A 20342-nucleotide genomic window follows, 5' to 3' on the forward strand; every position below is an offset into this window, starting at 1 on the left:
TGTCGAAGAGACAAATTTAGATTGGTTAAAAATATTTTTAACACTGTTCCTGAACATTAAAACCCCAACCTTCATCTGTGTGCTGCACATTCAAAACCTAAGAGAGAACAATGCCGGCTATGCCCAAAAGGTTCTCCTTAATTGGAGCAGTTCACACTTTGTCAGGACAATCAGTTGTTTATGAATCAAAACCTGTAAGTATGTTTCATTATTTGCTGTTGTGTTTTCTATTAACAGTACCAACCTTACGTTGTTGCTACGATGTAAACAAATGGCAAAGCTGTTTGGCTCTGCTGGCCTGCTAACTAATGGCGCTTTTTAACATGACAGTGCTGATGTAGTGTTTACTGTAGCTTTTGTAAGCTCTCGCTTTTGTAAGACTGTTCACCGCCCCTTAAAGGTGCTAAAGAGGATGTTTTGTTTTATACATTTTTGCAATATTACTTGAAACTGTCTTTACTAACTGATAAAAGACTATTTATTAGGTGCACTGCAAATAATAATATTAATATACATCATCTGTGCACGAGGTAGGGCCTTAAAAACATCAGCCAACCGTTTACGCGATCATCGCATAAACGATTGGCCCTCTGGTTTGTCAATCACTGCTGTGACGTTCCTTGTGAAAGACGTGCACGGATTGGCTCTCTGGCTTGTCAATCACTGCCGTGACGTTCCTTGTGAGAGACGAGCGTGGCTGCGCTCTCCAGTAACTTTCCACACTCTACAGGCGCCGCATGCAATGTTTTTGTCAGGAGACAGGAGTAACAACTGCAGATTATGAGTTACCTGCGGTGAGTCCGACATAATGAATCCAAAAAACACGACACAGCGAATGCCGGTGGTAAACACTCGTGTTCAAATACTCGTGCACTAGATTTGGGAGGCGTTCCTTTGAAGTGAGCTGTGAAGGAGGGGGGCTGTTCTTACGCATGCGCTCATTTCAAAAACTCAGTAACAGTCTTTGGATTCTCAGTCGACGAAAAAATCCTCTCTATCACCTTAAATTAAAATTAATCATGTTACCATAGTTTTTAGACAAACTTCATAATTAAATTGTGTATAACATCGTAGCCTATCTAAAGTGTATAAGAAAATTACAAACAAAACAAAAACAAAAAAACAAACATACCACTCTGAAACGTAGGCTACTGTAAAATCCATGCTTGAAATCCGTTCTGCATGATCCTCTAACTGAATGCGGCTCGGATTGGTTTGAAATTGATGCCGTGCTTAATATTTAACGTTACACCTGAGCAGATGAAACTCGCTGCCTTATCAAACAATGACTTGTAAGGCAGCGTTTGTTCATGAAGGCACCTAATGAAACGGATTTCGGACAGACTTCCGAGGCAGCATAAGAGTTTAATGATATATGCAATATAGCACAAGCTTTGGTGAGAATTAAACAAATATCTAATTACTACAGTAGTAATTTCTCGCTAGAAATGACATCAAATGTGGAAAATGTTGATCAAAAATGTACATTTACTCACAAAAAGCAACTTTCGGATGCCAACTTTATTTTTTCTAGCTCAATTGTCACAGAATGGAAAGCACAGGATTCTGGGATATCAAAGGCAGCGAGGGATAGATACATCTATGCTGCCTTCAAAAATCGATCAGATGAAGGTATCTCAGGAAACAGGAAGTGAAGCTAATTGGATTAGGAGGACGTGCCTTGATGCCTTCCTACCTCTAAGCTCTTTGTTTGAAATGTGTCCTCAGAAGGCAGCATTTTCCAGTTTTCGGACGCAGCCGTGGTTATGGTAAAGGGCGTGACATTTCCGGAATTACGTGGATTACGTGAATCCAAATACATTGTAAAAAAAAACGTTTTTTTTTTTTTTTTTTTTTTCTCAAAGCAGTGAATACTAATTCAGTTTTTGTACTTCAAAATTTCACATCTAATTCAAAATTAATCTTGAAATTTACTTTTAAATTGTTTTTACACCATTAGTGGACAGGCAATATGACCGACCCTAATAGCGGGGCACTGCTGACCAAAAATGTGATTATAGAAAAAATGGGGATGACTGAGAGGAAGATTTACTGGAATGTCAGATCCACATCCACATAGAGAGGCACTCGGGTGCCAGTCACCAACCCATGCCACTCCAGTAGATCTGCCTTTGTTGTGGGCTAATAATAGCTGGGCACTGCTGACCAAAAATTAGTTAATAGAAAAAATGGGGTTGAGAGGCACATTTAAGGCTGATTTATACTTCTGCATCGGACCTACGCCGGAGCCTCTGCGCCGTAGGCTATGCATCGGTTTTCATTATACTTCTGCGTCGTTGTCCGCGTCGACGTGCAACATGCAGACCGCTAGTAGGCAGTTTCCGCGATCATGTTGAGTATCAAGGCAAAAGCCGAAGAAGCAGAAGCTTGTCATGTACGTTGTCAGAGAAGCTTCAGCAGTGATAGCGACATTTGTTGCAGCTTGACGGTGCGTGTCCCTGAAACAGAGCAGAGCAAGTGATTGAGTGTTTTTCATTCCTATGAAAGTTGAAAGCGCTCGCTCCGCACCAATTTTTATTTTTTTTTTACCTTAGAGAGGGGTTCTAGCAGACCAATCAAACCGTTTGCGGTCCACATAGAATGATGCGTTGTGACATTTTTGGAAAGGTGCACTTCAGGTTACTTCATAGGCTACATACAGCTATAGCTACACTGTAAACCTTAACGCTCAAAATACTTAATTGGTTTGAGTAAGACAAGCTTAAATTGAACAAATTAGTTCAGTTAAATTAACTGCTATGATTATTTAGAATTTTTTTTTTCTTTTGAGTTCACAGCACTGACATATTTCAAGTAAATTGAACTGTTTCATTGTTTTGAGTTGTATGAACTCATTTCTTTTAATTTAGACTAATTTAAGTTTAACTGAAACTGGACTGGGATTTCTATTTCCCAACATGCTTTGCCCATGGCACACGAAAAGGAGTAAATGCTAAAATTAAGTGTTATATAATGTCTTTTGCACAAGATTAATGTTAAGGGAGATTTAGTAGTGATTAATGTTTTGTTATGCTAATTTAGAAGAGTTTCTGTTAATGTGGGTTTTTGGAGAGTTACCATCATGGTGACAAGTGGTGACATGCGGCTTGGTTTGACAGCAGGTAAGTTACATGTTTTAAGTTGCTGTACTCATTCACTAAGTGTTATGCCATGCTATTGCTAACATGTTAGCAAATTAGCAAGTTGGCATTTTTTTGTATTTTTTTAGGATTTACAGTTAAGTAAATAACTCAGTTGAGGACTCAAAATAAAAAAAGTTAATTAACTAAATATTTAATGTTAATTGCTATCAAAATGTATGAGTTAGCTAACTCAGTACTTCAAGTGAGGAGCAATTAACATGCATGAGTACTACAAAACTTGATATTTCTGCTTACTTAAAATTGGGAACATCATAACTCAAATTTGATGTAACTGATTACCTTAAATTTTTTGAGTTAGCCCAACTTATTTGGGTTTACAGTGTATGGCGTACACTGGACGAAGAAGTATAAATCAGCCTTTACTGGAATGTCAGATCCGCATAGAGATGCACTGGGGTGGGTAAAGGCCCCGATATACTTCAAACCAAGTTCTTTTTCATTCTTCGTTTAGGGGTAAAACGAAGTTCGAAATACGTGAGCAGCAATATACTGTAATCGAACATCTGACGCCGCCCACACTGCTGAGAGCACTGAATATGTAAATATGTGCTGTGCACTTTCTTCTTAGTAACAAAATAAACACAAAAATGAGAAAACAGCAAGCATTTTTTATAGAAAACATAAGAAAAGCTTCTGATCCTAACAACATTGGTATGTTAGCACGAGCTCTGCAAATTAGCACTCCAGTCACGTCACGTTCATTTAAATAGCACTTTATTCAATTGATTGCTTAAAAGCAATGAGTCAGAGAAGACTTCCACGTGAAAGAAGGCGGAGCCTCAGCGCACACCTCCGTTATCGTCAAGGACCAATGGTAGTACGAAAGTGTTTTGCAGCTGGAGCGAACTTTTCCTGAGAGTTCGCTTTAGCCAGCCGTTTCAAATTTCTAAAACAAACACAAAACGAACTTCGTTTTGACCTGATTTTGTTCGAAATGACGTCACATCAGTTTGTTCTTTGATTTCGTTTGAATTATATTGGGGCCTTAACGGGTCTTCATTTAGAGACAATGTCCTGAATTTCTGAAAGGCACAATGTGTGTGAGAGAGACAGTGATCTGAATTTTAAATCCTGTTCTGTTTAATTGTGAACGAATTGCAAGTGTAAGACCAGATTCGCCTTCTGCTGTCTTTCTTGTCAAACGTGTTTGAGTGCGCTGGTGGTGTAGATACTAGATATGGCATTTACGAAGACAAGAGTGTGCTGCAATCAGTCGACTGTCCACTTTCCTATTACTTTCCTATTTTTAAAATGCGAGATTTTTTCAGATGTACACGGTTGGCTTTACAACGTAAGAGTTTTCTGCTGAGCACTCTTCGTTGGAGGTAAGTTACTGGAGTTCATCGGGTTGGGAAATATTCACGGTACAGATCAGGGCCAAGTACCGGAAGAATTGTCACTGGGACAATGCAATGACTGCTGCTTATATACGCTCGTAATGATGATTGACAGGACTAAATGATCTGGGCTCCTCCCGAACCTACATTTGGAACTTCATTTCAAATTACATGTTTTCCAGGATTATGATAAACATAATTCTGAGAAGTTTGATTTTAGTGATAGTTTATGTTTAAGTTTTGTCAACGATAAGGTTAAATGTTTCTCTGATAACAACAAAACATGTTGATCTAACTTTGCAAAATCATGGGGACAACATGAATCTGATAATATTGTCATGATGAGCAGTCTCACCTAACCTGACCCTGATGCAACTTCTACACAGAATCCATCATTCATTCAACTCCCGCAGCTGCCAGAAAACCCAAAATAACTCTGTTAGGAGTGCCAAGGACTGGCTGACTCGTCATTTCTCAGACTAGTTTGCTTCTTGAAGTCTTTAGAGACACTCAAATGCTGACATCTCAAAAGCTTTCATCTTGAGGCATTGTCAGGATTTTTCCTCAGCAGTCTTATCAAACCTGACACAGATTTTTCCCCATTCAAATGTTAAACTCAAACACGCATTTTAGAAAGCAGCCAATACAATTTTCAAATTAGAAGTAAAAGTAATAATTTTCTTGAGAACATTTAGCACTCTTCTCCACTCTCTGGAATAATCAAAGCAAACACTTCCCTGTGGATTTGCATGTGTAATTTGCTCACCTGCCCTGCTTTTGCATGATTTACATGGACAATACAGTATAAATATCTTGAGTTGTTCATGAGTGTGTAGACAGACAATCTTTTCCTCTTGGTACTTACAATTATTATTAATAATCAATTATGTCAATATAGAAAATGAGAAAGTAATCATAATTAATGAATAATGAGAACAATGAAATTCCAAGGAAAATGCAATAGAATGTCACTGATGTCACATGATGATAATACCTGTTTAGCAATCATGTTAAACAAACAATCCTCTGACACACACACACAAACACACACGTTGGCTTTTATGACTCACCATAGACAGAATGTTTTTTATACTGTGTTTTTATATTTTCAAGACATCATTTATAGAATTTATTTATGTTGGGTTTCCATGTTTCATGGTGACTTTCCATAGACAAAATAATTTTTATACTATACAGACTTTATATTCTAGCAACTAACCCTAACCCCTAAACACAACCCTAACAGAAATCTATTTTTTCATTTTCCAAAAAAACAAACAAACAAACAAACAAACAAACAAACAACAACAACAACAAAAAAAAACAAAACAACATAATTTAGTATGATTTATAAGCTGTTTTCCCCAAGGTCCCCACAAGGTCAATAAGCAAGTTTAATTGCCATTTAAAGTTACAGGTAGGCTAGTAACATTCATATGAATATTCGACAGACAGACAGACAGACAGACAGACAGACTAGATAGATAGATAGATAGATAGATAGATAGATAGATAGATAGATAGATAGATAGATAGATGTACAATTTTCACCTCATCTTTTTTTTTTTTTTTTTTTTTTTTTTACATTCTGTAAATCTTTCAAGGTACCATACTAGCAATATAAGTGTCAATGAACTAAACATTATTATATATAAAAAAATAAACATTCTGATTCAAAATCAAGATTTGCCCTTTCTTACACAGAGACGTCAGTTTGATTGGCAGCACAAATGACCAATGGACTTGAGTTGTTCCCGTCTTTGTTGGGATGAGGATTAAAATAAGGACGGATAGTGCCATGAAAGCTGCACTTAGTAAATGTGTAAATATGTGTCATAGCCATCATATCATAGAAGGAGACCAGAGCCTCCTCACAGTCCACAAACACTCCCACTTTCTGGGGTTTAGTGTTGAGATGCAGCTGGACTGGAGGGTCCTCTAAAGCTCCGTACATGTTCTGACCGCAGAGCACAATGGCCCAGTAACCCTCGCTGGGTCTGTAGGAGACTTTCCCTTTCCTGTTCGCACCTTCTCTCATCAGCCCCAGTTCCCAGCCCACCTTCTTTCCCACCTCCACGACCCAGAAAGCTCTTCCTGACGTGATGCGAGTCTTTCCTAGGACTCCTCCGACCAAGTCAAACTGTTGTGGACTGCCTGGGATGTCGTGGTTTTTCCCAGTGTCTCTCACTGCTTTGCCGTCTCTAGACACCTCTAAATGTGGATGTGCCGTTTCTGCGTCCAGAGTCACATCCACTGAGGAAAGACAAGATGTCAGTAACTGGATGTTTAAGAGCTTCGTAAGCCTAGTTTAGTTTTTTTTTTTTTTTTTTTTTTTGGCAACACTTTACAATAAGGTTTCATTTGTTTACATTTGGTTAACTGCATTTAAGTCAGGACCACTTTTGAGAATATTAAATTTATTGACAATTCTTGTATTTGGCGAAAGGCTTAGGCTTTAAGGGGCTCAGCTGCCATATTAGACATTTTAAGATACATCCTTAAGGCAGTAATCCCCCCGCCTGACAATAACCAAATATTTCTTAGCTATACATATATGCAGAAGAAATACAACGATTACAAAAGATTGATAATTCAGTCATAGTTCTAAGAAAAAATCCAAAAAGCTGTATAATGAAGGTGCTAGGAGGTGAAGGGGTAGAGGTGGGTTCAAATGTCTGTGCGACAGACTGAGGAGCATGCGTTTGAATGGGCTTAAATACGGTTGTTGATTAGAGTAATTGATCAGCTGAGTGTCAGCTGATATAGTTAGCGATCAGTGGTCTGCCTGAACTACACTTGAATTCCATTCGGTCACTCAAGCTCTATTAGTTAACATGAACTAACAATGAACAATACTTTCAAATCACTTATTAATAATATTAATTTCAAGATTTACTAATACATTATTAAAATCAAAAGTTGCATTTTTAATGTTATTTAATGGACCTGAGCTGACAAGAAATAACAGCTGTATTTTTTATTAATGTTAATTTACGCAGTAACTAATGTTAACTAATGGGACCTTATTGTAAAGTGTTAACAATTATTCCTACACATACCTGAAAAGCTGTGAATTCTTCTTATTTCTGTAATGAGAACAAATAAGATCACACAACAAATCATGATGACAGCCTTACATTTACAAGTCCTGAGACAGACACGCCTATGATCAGATATATACCTAGATACCACATTCATATCATTGTTACTCTAAAGTACATTAAATAATAACATGGTATTATCATCATTACCACTCCACCTCTCCCTAACAAAACACAAGATTCATGACTGTACACCCATGTGAAAAAGAAGTGTGCTTAATTTTATTTAATGTGCACTTGTAGTGTAGACCTACTTCAAAAAATACACTTAAAAAACTGTACTTGCACATAATATAACATTAAATACTTTAAGAGAGTAAACAAAAGATGTTAAATAATTATACATTTATTATGTGTTGACTAACAGACTAAATGTAAAGTACTACGTTATAATTTTAACTAGTGTGTTATTCATTATTGCATTTAAATTAATATTTTAAATGCACTAAATTGCACCTTCATCATTAAAATGTGTGATTACAAATATATTTAAATATGTGACATACAAGTGTATTGACAAAACAATATAAATTATATTAAAGTATATTTTAGTTTACCATATATGCTTGTCAGTACATTTGGCAGTACAGTTCATCCATATTTCAAAGCCAATAGAAGTAATTATGAAATATACATTGCATATAAAGATGTACTTAAGTGGGTCAAAAACACTCTGAAGTTCAGCTTGCATTTAATATAAATGTAAACTATAATGCAGTTTCATTTAGTAATTGCAATTAACATGCAATTAAGTGTTCGAAAACATTACATTCAGTTCACATTATTTTAAAGTGTTTTAATTATTTCTGTACGGATCCCTGCACATGACATGCATGAAAAAAATAGTAGTAAATGGCAAGCATGATTTAGCAAATCGAGGGAATGAATTAGTAAATTGTGTGCACAATTTACTTTTTTTTTCTTACATGTCATGTGCGGTGTTCCGTATTTCTGTAGTAAGTAATCTAAAAGTATGCTTTTAATGGCACACAAACAGTGTAGGACAAGTTTAAATCTTGTCCAAATCCTTAACTCTATTTATCAGCCATAACAAAAGTGAATGTTTGCTAATTACAACAACTCTCAGACATAATCACTCACCAACAATGGAAAGTTTCTCCAAGTGAGTCTCAATCTCAGCCAGTAAGGCTGCCCTTAGATTTCTCATTGTGCCAAAGTTTAACTCAGTGTCAAGGGACACCATCCAGTCATCTTTGAACTCAGTTGGCACAGACGGATAAGACTGAAATACATAGATTAAACATTTAGTAGATATATAATAGTATTATTTGTATTTGTCAAATGTTAGTCAGTATTTCATGATTAACTGACCTGGAGATAGAAGATGTCATCTTCCTCATTCATAGTGCGATTCAAAGATTCGATGATCTCCTTATACTTGAGAATGTCTTTTTGCATTTGTTGTGTCTTCTCATCCATTTCCGTCTCCAAACACTTCCTTCCGTCCTCCAGAGGAGCCAGCAGCACCTGCTCTGAGCTCTTCAGAGCCTCCATCACTGCAGCAATCACCTTCTTTATCTCCTGCTGCTCTCTCTCTATCAGAGCCTGTGAAGAGTGGTGGCATATTACACAAAAATGACAAGCATATTCTTGATCTGGCAAGCTCTAAATAATTTCTTTGAGTCCAGTTCAGTGTTTTTAAAGAAGACATCTTTTCTCTGATGACATGTGTGAGGGCAGGACAACCATGTCACTCACATGAAATCAACCAATAGTAAACCACATCCAATCAATTCCCCATTAGCACAATCAAGTCTCATTTGTATTTGTTCCTAAAGCTGTTTCACTCAGATACGTCACAATTCTGGAGAAAAAAAAAAAAAAACTATTGCAACTTCCGTTTCGTGCTGACTTTTATACCGTTTTAAAGCTTTTATGCCGCTTTCGACAATTAAGTAAAGTTGAAACAAAATATAAATATTGGCTGAAAAACAAATGAAAATCAATAATGTTGTCTTAGTAACTAACTGAAATGCCTATGTTTAAGTAAAAAATTGCTAAAACTTAAATTGAAACAATTAATTAATTAAAGCTATAGAATATTTTAAAAATAAAAACTAATGAAAATGACAGAAACACAAAAAATACTAAGTAACACTGGTCTGGGTGTGCATGTTTTACCAGTCCTCCAGGAAATTAAGATTATAAGCTACTGGGTTAATACAATAACTTTGATAAATCATATATTTAGAGTTTTGGTTACACTTTATAATAAGTATACAGTTATAAAGTACTTAAAAATCATTAGTAAACTATTAGTTTATAGTTAATTCAGAGTTAATACAATGTAATCTCTTAATATATTAATAGACTATATACAAATAGCGAGCTCTTCATTCATTGTCATTGTAATTAACTAAATTATTATTGTTTAATTAGCTCATATGTAAAGAGTTAGATCATTGGTCTCAAACTCAATTCCTGGAGGGCTCTGCACAGTTTTGCTCCAACCCTAATCAAGCACACCTGATCCAGCTAATCAAGGTTTTCAGGAGGGGTAACATAGGCTATACAGTTTGTACAGTACAAAAGCCATTATGCCTATGGAGAGTCCCCGTAAACAACATATGCCAGTGTGTGTGTGTGTGTGTGTGTGTGCACGCATTTTTGTGATTTATGAGGACACAAATTTGTATAATGACATGGGTATTACACTGGTATTACGACGCAAACATGAAATATGAGGACATTTCAGTCCTCATATTTAAAATAGCTTTAAAAACATACTAAACAATGTTTTATTAAAAATGTAAAAATACAGAATATTTTCTGTGATGGGTAGGTTTAGGAGTAGGGGTAGTGTAGGGGGATATAATGTACAGTTCGTACAGTATAAAAACCATTACGCCTATGGAATGTCCTTACTTTGATAGCAAAACAAACCTGTGTGTGTTTAATGTATTTGTAAACATTTGATTAGTGCAATTAATGTCTAATAAAGGTTGGTTTAAAGCACTTAATGACATCTTCCCATTTTTCTTTAGCTGAAGTGAGAACTGTTTACTGCTAATAACCAATTAACAATTGCTTTAGTAAGAGCTAATTAAACAGTGTGTTAATTGCAGTGACAATGATTGAAGAGCTCACTACATAGCCTATTAATAGATTAACAAGAGACTACAATAAATTAACTATGAATTAACTACAATTATGAATTTGCAAGTACTTTATTACTGTATAATTATTATAAAATGTTACCAGAGTTTTAGTAACAAGCAGGTATGCATAAGCACAACAGTTTTTTCCACTTTAAAGTGTCTGTCTGTGAAATAATTTGTATTTATTACAGTCTACACACACTTACACAGCTAATCACGTTGAGACTGCAGTTGTTTTATTTATTTATTTACACTTGAATATTATTGAAGTATATATTTCAGATAACCCCTGCCCCTAAATGGCATTTAAAAACAAAGTAAACTGTGATTGAACTGTGACAGTCTCTTCCTGCCTATATGGGCAGCACAAAGTCAATTGTCTGTCTATGTGAGACGAGTCTTTGCATGATCTTTGCATATTCTTCTTTACAAGGCACCTGACTTAAAGATGAGCATAAATAGTATGTTGCTTCTTGTCTTTATCTCATGTGGTTTACTGAATGAGTTGGTCAAATGCAATCTCAATTCAAACACCCAAGCTATCTTATTTCTAAATGACAATGATTTGCTTATGTCTATTAAACCTTTGACAAGACAACAATGGAACATTCACATTTGCGTTGGTGCTGCCAATGACCCAGAGAGAGCAGTTGTCATGTATATGTATGAAACAGATGCACAGTCTTTTCAACCACACGGTATCATTATTTCTGAGTTACAATAATTCAAATTTTCACAGAAGTACAAAAAAGTTTATAGTTCGTATATAAACACTGTCCATAGTAGCAATCAAAATAGAGTAAATCACATTTTGAAAGTAACTTTCAAAAGGTGATTTACTAAATAATTGATAAAGGTGATTTAAACTAAATAATGATTATATCACTTACATCGTTACACCAGTAGGTGTCAACAAGTGGCTGTTCAAAAAATGTAAGTGTCATTGAATCATTCATTCAAGAGATTTGTTAAAAAATGAATTGAAGTAATGAAATAAATTGTCTTTATGAGTGAGTCACTGAATCATTAATTAAAATTGATTTTTTTTAAATTATTCAAATTTATGAAATATTTTGAATAGACTGCAGCAATTAACATTTTATCAGAACATGTTATTTTGTTTAGTTGTCTTTTAAGAATTGCAGGAGAATCGTGATCTCTTTTTTAAACAAAAGAATCGTGATTCTCAGTTAACCCAGAATCACGCAGCTCTAATGTGAAACAATATGCATTAGGCAATGATAAATGTTTCAATGGAACGCAACATTGGGGTCGTGTGAACTCATCAGGCTGCATGCTTAATTTAGAGAGTGGTGTCAAGTTATACTTAATGTATTATTAACTGCAATTTTTTATTATTATTATTGTAAGTGTATTATTTTAATAAAGATTTGTGTGTTTTGTAGAAAGATGTAATACCTGGTAATTTGTGGCTGATTCCTTAAGCTCCTCGAGTTTGTTTTCCCTCTGATTGATCATCCTTTCCAGCTCTTTAATAGTGTTTTGCTGCTTAGCCTGAACACACACACACACACACACACACACACACACACACACACACACACACACACACACACACACTTTCTGAGTACACTGAATTAATTTAAAGTCAAATAAAATTATATATACTAATACATTTACTTAAAGTTTTGTTGTGATTTTTGTCAACATCCTCATCATCATTAACAAACTGAAATCAAAACTGTTTAAGGGTTTATAAAATATTTCATTTCATTTTGGGTTAAATTTATTTTATTAAGTAATAAAATATATATACACTAAAACTATATATATATATATATATATATATATACAGTACAGTCCAAAAGTTTGGAACCACTAAGATTTTTAATGTTTTTAAAAGAAGTTTCGTCTGCTCACCAAGGCTACATTTATTTAATTAAAAATACAGTAAAAAACAGTAATATTGTGAAATATTATTACAATTTAAAATAACTGTGTACTATTTAAATATATTTGACAAAGTAATTTATTCCTGTGATGCAAAGCTGAATTTTCAGCATCGTTACTCCAGTCTTCAGTGTCACATGATAATTCAGAAATCATTCTAATATGCTGATTTGCTGCTCAATAAACATTTATGATTATTTTCAATGTTGAAAATAGTTGTGTACTTTTTTTTTCAGGATTCCTTGATGAATAGAAAGTTCAAAAGAACAGCATTTATCTGAAATACAAAGCTTCTGTAGCATTATACACTACCGTTCAAAAGTTTGGGGTCAGTAAGAATTTTTATTTTTATTTTTTTGAAAAGAAATTAAAGAAATGAATACTTTTATTCAGCAAGGATGCATTAAATCAATCAAAAGTGGCAGTAAAGACATGTATAATGTTACAAAAGAATAGATTTCAGATAAACACTGTTCTTTTGAACTTTCTATTCATCAAATAATCCTGAAAAAAAATATTGTACACAAATATTTTGTACAATTGTACACATTAAATGTTTCTTGAGCAGCAGATCAGCATATTAGAATGATTTCTGAAGGATCATGTGACACTGAAGACTGGATTAATGATGCTGAAAATTCAGCTTTGCCATCAGAGGAATAAATTACTTTGTGAAATATATTCAAATAGAAAACAGTTATTTTAAATTGTAATAATATTTCACAATATTGCTGTTTTTTACTGTATTTTTAATTAAATAAATGTAGCCTTGGTGAGCAGACGAAACTTCTTTTAAAAACATTAAAAATCTTAGTGGTTCCAAACTTTTGGACTGTACTGTATATATATTAGTTTTTGTTTTAGTTGACTATATTAACCCTGCTTTGAATGCAATATAAGTTGTTTGGACAAAAGCATCTGCCAAATGCAAATGCAATAGTATTTTTTTTCTTTCTCAATTAATTAAAAGACCCCCGAGTTTTGTTTATTCTTTTTGGGAAACGATTCAATCACTAGCTCAGGTGAAAAGATTTATATGTGTTATTTCCCAAGCCTTGATGTTCTCACCTGTCTCCTTTCTCTCTCTGTCTCCACAGGTATCACATCTCCACCCATCTTCACACATAAGGTGCAAACGCAGCGCTCGTCCCGTCTGCAGTAGAGTTCCAGAGGCCTGCCGTGCGCATTGCATGCTCTCTGATCCAACTTCTCCAAGGGATTCACCAGTTTATGGCCCTTGAATCTTAGCATAGACTGGTGCTGCTTCAGGTGTCGATCGCAGTATGAGAGAAGACAGTTCAAGCAGGACTTCACAGCTTTGAACGTGAGGTGCTCGTCACAGATGTCACACGGAACCGCGCCTCTTTCTCCGCAGAAGAGGTTCAGGTCGGGTAACTGCGTCTGGTGGAATTCCCGCAGGAGGGCGTCAAGCGCTGCATTCACGGATGGCTTAGTGGACACAGGCTCCTGGCAAATAGGGCAGTGTGGCTCGGACATGCTTATGTGCTGGTCCAAACAACGCTTGCAGAAGGTGTGTCCACAGCTGGTTGAGACCGGATCTGCTAACAGGTTTTTACAGATGGGGCAATGAAGGTGGCGAGAGACATCTATGGCTGTCGTCATGGTGATTGTGTCAGCTGTCAAACCTGAGGGTAGACAGAACAGCAGCAACAACAACAATAATTATAATATTAATAATGTGGCTTTATTTGTGGTCAGGCACTTGCATGCATCATTATATTATTAGCATATTACCAAAATCAAGCTCAGATAAATTTACAAAGCGAATGTTGTGTATTTTCATAATTAGAACGGTCATATCTGACTAGGGAAGTGCATTGCATTACATTTTCATCAACTTACAGATTATGAAGTTTGTAGCTATAACTATGTGGGTGCTCAGTATTTCTGTCATTTGCCCAGAATCTCATGTTATAAAAGGATAAAGTGTTACATACACGACATTTAAGACTTAAAGGCTATTTAAAGGGTTAGTTCGCCCAAAAATGAAAACAATGTAATTTATTACTCACCCTCATGTCATTCCACACCCGTAAGACATTTGTTCATCTTTGAAACACAAATTAAGATATTTTGATTAAATCCAATGGCTCAACGAGGCCTGCATAGCCAGCAATGACACTTCATCTCTCAAGATCCATAAAGGTACTAAAAACATATTAAAAACAGTTCATGTGAGTTTAGTGGTTCTATCTTAATATTATAAAGCGACGATAATACTTTTTGTGCACCAAAAAACAAAATAACGACTTCAACAATATAGTGATGGGTGATTTCAAAACACTGCTTCGGAGCTTTACGAATCAAATTAATGATTTGGATCTCCTATCAAACGGCTAAACTGCTGTAATCACATGACTTTGGCACTCCGAATCACTGATCCGATTCGTAAAGCTCCGAAGCAGTGTTTTGAAATCACCCATCACTATTTTGTTGAAAAGTATATAATTTTTTTTTTTTTTTTTTTTGGCGCACAAAAAGTATTTTTGTCGCTTTATAATATTAGGACAGAACCACTGAACTCAAATGAATTGTTTTAAATATGTTTTTAGTACCTTTATGGATCTTGAGAGAGGAAATGTCATTGCTGGCTATGCAGGCCTCGCTGAGCCATCGGATTTAAACAAAATATCTTAATTTGTTTTTCGAAGATGAATGAAGGCCTTACGGGTGTAGAACGCCATGAGGGGTGAGTAATAAATGACATTATTTTAATTTTTGCATGAACTAACCCTAAGAAAAGAAAATGTTGTACAACCAGTTCTTTATTTACCTTAGCAATGCTTGCAAGCAGAGACAAACTCAAACAAGCAAGAACTCAAATACTGTAGTACAGTAGTAAAGGTTAGACTGTTAAGTTCTGTTTATTCTGGGAGATTTCGTAACTATAGCAAAAGCTTCTCCATTGCCATGTTTTGCCAGAAACTTTCGCAAAATGCTAAATATAAACAAGAGCCTCAGGGATTTTTCCCTCTCAGGGATACCCTTAAGTCAAATCACTTAATGGTTTTCATGCAACCAGGCACACATCTTTAGACTTTCTGAAAAAAGAAAAAAAAAAGAAAGAAAAAGTTTGTGCCTGTACTTGCATTATTCCCAATGTGTGTTCTGAGTGCTTGCTACAATTTTTTTTGCTACAATAATTTTATACAATAAAATTGCTAGGGTGTTGCTAAGTAGTTCCAATGGTGTTCTGGAATGAGCAGAAATGAACAGGAGTTTGTGTGTGTGTGCGTGTGCATATGTGGCATGTTCGTGCAAATGTGTTTGTGTGGGTGCGTGCATGAGTGTTTGTATATGTGAGTGTGTGTATTACGTTTCACCCCTTCTGCATTTGTTTCACATTTGTGGTTGATTTTGTTTGCCAAATTCTATACAGATGCTGTCTGTTGCAGTCACACCTGTTTGTGTGTGTGCGCGCACATTTTTGTGACATATCAGGACACAAATTTGTATAATGACATGGGTATGACATAGGTATCACAAGGAGAGGGTGACTTATGAGGACACTACCCCATGTCCTCATTTTTCAAAAGGCTTATAAATTATACAGAATGAGTTCCCTTTCGATACTTCACTCATACTGCGTGTGGGAAAAACTCCTTTTTTCAGCCGTTTCAGCAGCCCGACCAGCTCTTTGTCTGCTTTGGCGGCCACACTAAAAGGCTTCCTGTCACAAAGCAACGACTCTTGCGTTGAATAGTCGACCCTATTGCTCTATGCTCATCTATGGGCCTTGATTGCCCCATAGGAGTGCGAGCCCACTTCACTAGAGGTATGGCCTCCACGTGGGCCTGTCTAGTGGTGTCTCTATCAAAGACATCTGTGAGGTGGCCGGCTGGTCCTCGCCGTCCACTTTTGTCAGATTCCATAACCTGGACGTTCTGGCATTACACTCTCGGGTCCTCTAAGTATGATCTGACGGCCTCTAGTGAGCACCATTATCATGCTCTTTTACTGGAGGGAGCCACCTCCCTCCTTAGCATGTGTAACATAAAGGGCTCGACGGCTTCGGCCTCCTTACTTATCCTCTGGACCCCTCTGGTGTCCAAGATTGGTTCAATCGTTCCCTCCCATGGCACGGCGGGATTGTATTCATTCCCCACACGCAGTATGAGTGAAGTATCGAAAGGGAATGTACTCGGTTACGAACGTAACCTCGGTTCCCTGAGATACGGAACGAGTACTGCGTTCGTTGCCATGCCACGGGGCTGCACGACTCAGTGTCGTCGCTTCAGTCGAATGACCTGAAATCCTATAGCGAAATGCTCGCTTATACAGATTAATTAATTTCAGTGTGAACATTTTCAGATTTTTGCCAGATTTATTGATTTTATTGAAAAATCAAAAATAAAATAAAATATATATATATATATTTTTTTTTACATCAAATGGGGTCGTATGACCATATGATTAGAGGACAAAGGTGGAAAAATGATAAGAAACTTTGTGGTATAGACATTAGAACAGTGGTTTCCAAACTGGGGTACGTTAGGTGCCAGAAGGGGGACGTGAAAAAAATGCTGAGTAGTTCATTTAAATTTATCCTACCTTACAATAACATTAAAACTGAGCATGTATTTCTAACTGGCAAAATGTCGTAAATCCATGACATCCAAACACATTACACTACCAGTCAAAAGGTTTTGAATGGTAAGATATTTAATGGAAATCTTTTCTGCTCACCAAGGCTTCATTTATTTGATCCAATATACAGCAAAAACAGTAGTATTGCGAAATATTTTTACAATTTAAAATAACTATTTTCTATTTGAATATATTTTAAAATGCAATTTATATTTTAAAATGCAATTAATTGTGTTCTGTATATGGAACAGCAATGTAACACTCATGGTGTGAGAAGCTGATAAAACAGGGAGCATATGCATTCGCATATTTGAGAAATCATGCAGCTTGTTGCTAAACTTTAATACATTTCATTACTTTTTGTTTTGAAAAACAGTAATATGCTTAGCAAGTGTGATGGCTTAGAAAAATAATATGAACAAGCAGCGTGATTTCAGGAATCATTCCCAAGTTACTTTTTAATTGTTTTGAAAAAATCAATTGAATGATGAGCAATAGTAGTGATCCTTTCTTTTGAAAATATCACTGATGATCATGAGAAATAAGCAGAAATCAGACTTACCTTAATCAAAGGTATGAATTCTTTATTCTTCCCTTCAGTGACTCTGTTCTGCTTCTCTCCCTCCTCCTATTTATGTACAGTAGAGTTTCATTTCCTCACAATCCCTCTCCATTGTCACTTGCATTTCCAAGAAAAAAAGAAGCTACACCCTCTGTTACAAAATTCCACATTTACATACATTTTCATCATTATTCTGCATGGGCACATGCATCACAGATTTTGAAATAAATCAAAAGCAACTGCATTAGTTATTACTAACCAGTTTAATTATGGTGTTAAACTGAAAGAGTTGATTAACCTTTTTCACAATCCATGATGTTTATAAGCAAAAAGTGAAAATGAAACCAAATGAGCATGTTGCCATGAACAAGAAAGCTTGTGGTGAAATGAAACTAAAATGCTGAATGAGAAAATGATTTGGAAATTTAAAAGTGAATTGATATGAGTAGAAAACTAAAAAGGGAAATTTAATCGAAATAAATATCAAATTTCCATGGAGGAAGGTTATGATGAGCAGTTCTCAATCTGAGAATGTATCCTGTAAATAGAAAGAAAAAAAAAAAGACTCCAATGACAAACCCTGGTCTTAGATGTAAAAGGTAATTTAGAAATGAATGAGAAGAGAGTGAGAGAGCCTGGCAGATCCTTGCCAAATACCACATGAATTTGCAAAAATAAAACTAAAATGCCATTAATGCCACATTCACAAATTATTTATTTCAATAAACCAAATTTAAAAATATAATTAACTTCAGAATTAGACATTATTCAAAAAATATGTAAATAAAACCAATAGTAATGAGCAGAAATTAACAGGAGTTTGTGTGTGTGTGTGTGTGTGTGTGTGTGTGTGTGTGTGTGTGTGTGTGTCGTCTCACCCCTTCCGCATTTCTGGTTGATTTTGTTTGCCAAATTCTATACAGATGCTGTCTGTTGCAGTGTGTGTGTGTGTGTGTGTGTGTGTGTATGTGCGTGGTGGTTGGTCCAAGAACAAGCTGAACAGGTAGTAGGCAAAATGAGAAGGGTTTATTTGTTCCAAAAAAAAAAAAAAAAACTTAACAGGGAAGTTGAAAATCATTTCCAATACTAGTGATGTGACATTTTTACAGAGGCTTCAGTGCTTGAATGTTTAATGTTCAGTTGGACATTTAAAGTTATTGTTACCATGGTGCTAAAGAGTAGTGCTTGCTTACACTGTGGACACTGAATTTATTATTATTATTATTTTTTTTTTTGGTCAGTATTGACACCTGTCTTTACTTAGTGGTTTATTGTATACATTGCGCATACTGATGAACAATTCTGCTAATCCAGCTAAAAACTATATTGGATTTAATAGTAAAAATTAGGGTTTTACAAAATAAAAATTTAAGTTGTACCAAAGTAAAAAAAAAATTAAAAAAAATTAATGGTCTCTAATAAACATTTTTTTTTTTACTTTGTATGAATATAAGTGGTGCTTGCCAAAGGCGAAGCATCACTATTGTTATCCTAAATACTTATTATTATTATTCCACACAAAAGTTTGACCCGCTACTCCTCCCGCAGCTTTTGTCACAGACCCACGAATGAGGTGTCAAATCGTGTGGATTATTCGGGAATGGTGTGCTATGACTTTTCTAAGGGATCGGGTGTACAATGTTCGTCTGGCGGGCGAAAAATCCCAGACTTAACATTGGGACGAAATTTGACAAGTCATAACTCTAGATCACAATGTCGTAGAGACAAGGGAGTGGGCTCATTTTACTCAGGCAACCAATCAGTCTATCAGGATCATTTTAAAGCTATCAAGCCACGCCCTAGCAACCATAGAGAGCACCTTAGTAACAAGCTCCATAGACTTCCATTGAAAAAGATCAAATGAATATCTTTGGATAGAAGTGTCATAGAAACATGAGGGTGGGCTCATTTGACTCTGGGCAGCAAACTGCCAATCACGCATCATTTTCAAGACTTCATAGCCACTTCCTAGCAACCATTTAGAGCACCCTAGCAACCCAAAGCATAGAGGGATATCTTCAAATCTGAATATTATAGAGGCATGGGGGTTGGTTTATATCATTCATACTGGCAAGAAGCCTTTGGAGTATCATCATTGGCAGCTGCCAAGGCACTCCCTAGCAACCAAAAAGAGTACCCTAGCAACCGTTTTGCAAGACCTATATCTCTGAAACAGAACATCGTAGAGACATGGGGGTTGGTTTATATTGGCAAGCAACCTTTGGAGTATCATCATTGGCAGCTGCCAAGCCACTCCCTAGCAACCAAATGGAGTACCCTAGCAACCGTTTAGCAAGACCTGTATCTTTGCATCAGAGCATCGTAGAGACATGGCGGTTGGCTCTTTTGACTCATGCTAGCAAACTGGACTTCCAACATGCTACATATGCTAGCAGTGAATAGCTACATGCTATTAGTGTTTAGCTAAGTGTTAAAGTGGGCTGAGAACATGCTAAGAACTCTATAGAAACTCCATAGTTCACATCTGTGACAACTACCAACCACCTAGTAACACCATAGCAACCACCCAGGTTACCATA

The 20342-nt window shown here is 35.9% G+C and overlaps 1 protein-coding gene across 1 annotated transcript; it reads right to left on the minus strand.

Moving 5' to 3' along the window:
* Positions 1 to 5582: 5582 nt before the first annotated feature.
* LOC125265234 (E3 ubiquitin-protein ligase TRIM21-like) lies at positions 5583 to 19845 on the minus strand. The gene is made up of 7 exons (XM_048185340.1): positions 17803 to 19845; positions 13701 to 14278; positions 12141 to 12236; positions 8935 to 9168; positions 8704 to 8845; positions 7561 to 7587; positions 5583 to 6754 (listed from the first exon to the last, which is right to left on the minus strand). Exons 2-7 carry the CDS (start codon positions 14253 to 14255, stop codon positions 6198 to 6200), a joined length of 1611 nt encoding a protein of 536 aa, XP_048041297.1. The 5' UTR covers positions 14256 to 14278; positions 17803 to 19845; the 3' UTR covers positions 5583 to 6197.
* Between the last annotated feature and the right edge of the window lie 497 nt (positions 19846 to 20342).

The sequence above is a fragment of the Megalobrama amblycephala genome, linkage group LG3 (genome assembly GCF_018812025.1).
Source record: "Megalobrama amblycephala isolate DHTTF-2021 linkage group LG3, ASM1881202v1, whole genome shotgun sequence".
Lineage (NCBI taxonomy): Eukaryota > Metazoa > Chordata > Actinopteri > Cypriniformes > Xenocyprididae > Megalobrama > Megalobrama amblycephala.

What these genes read in the sequence shown, in the direction of transcription:
- LOC125265234 (XM_048185340.1), bottom strand. Translation starts at nt 14,255, where the DNA reads ATGACGACAGCCATAGATGTCTCTCGCCACCTTCATTGCCCCATCTGT. An exon ending in CAGAGAGAGAAAGGAGACAG is followed by an intron (nt 12,237 to 13,700) that starts GTGAGAACATCA and finishes GTGTGTGTTCAG; the next exon opens with GCTAAGCAGCAAAACACTAT. An exon ending in GGAGAAACTTTCCATTGTTG is followed by an intron (nt 7,588 to 8,703) that starts GTGAGTGATTAT and finishes TTCTCATTACAG; the next exon opens with AAATAAGAAGAATTCACAGC.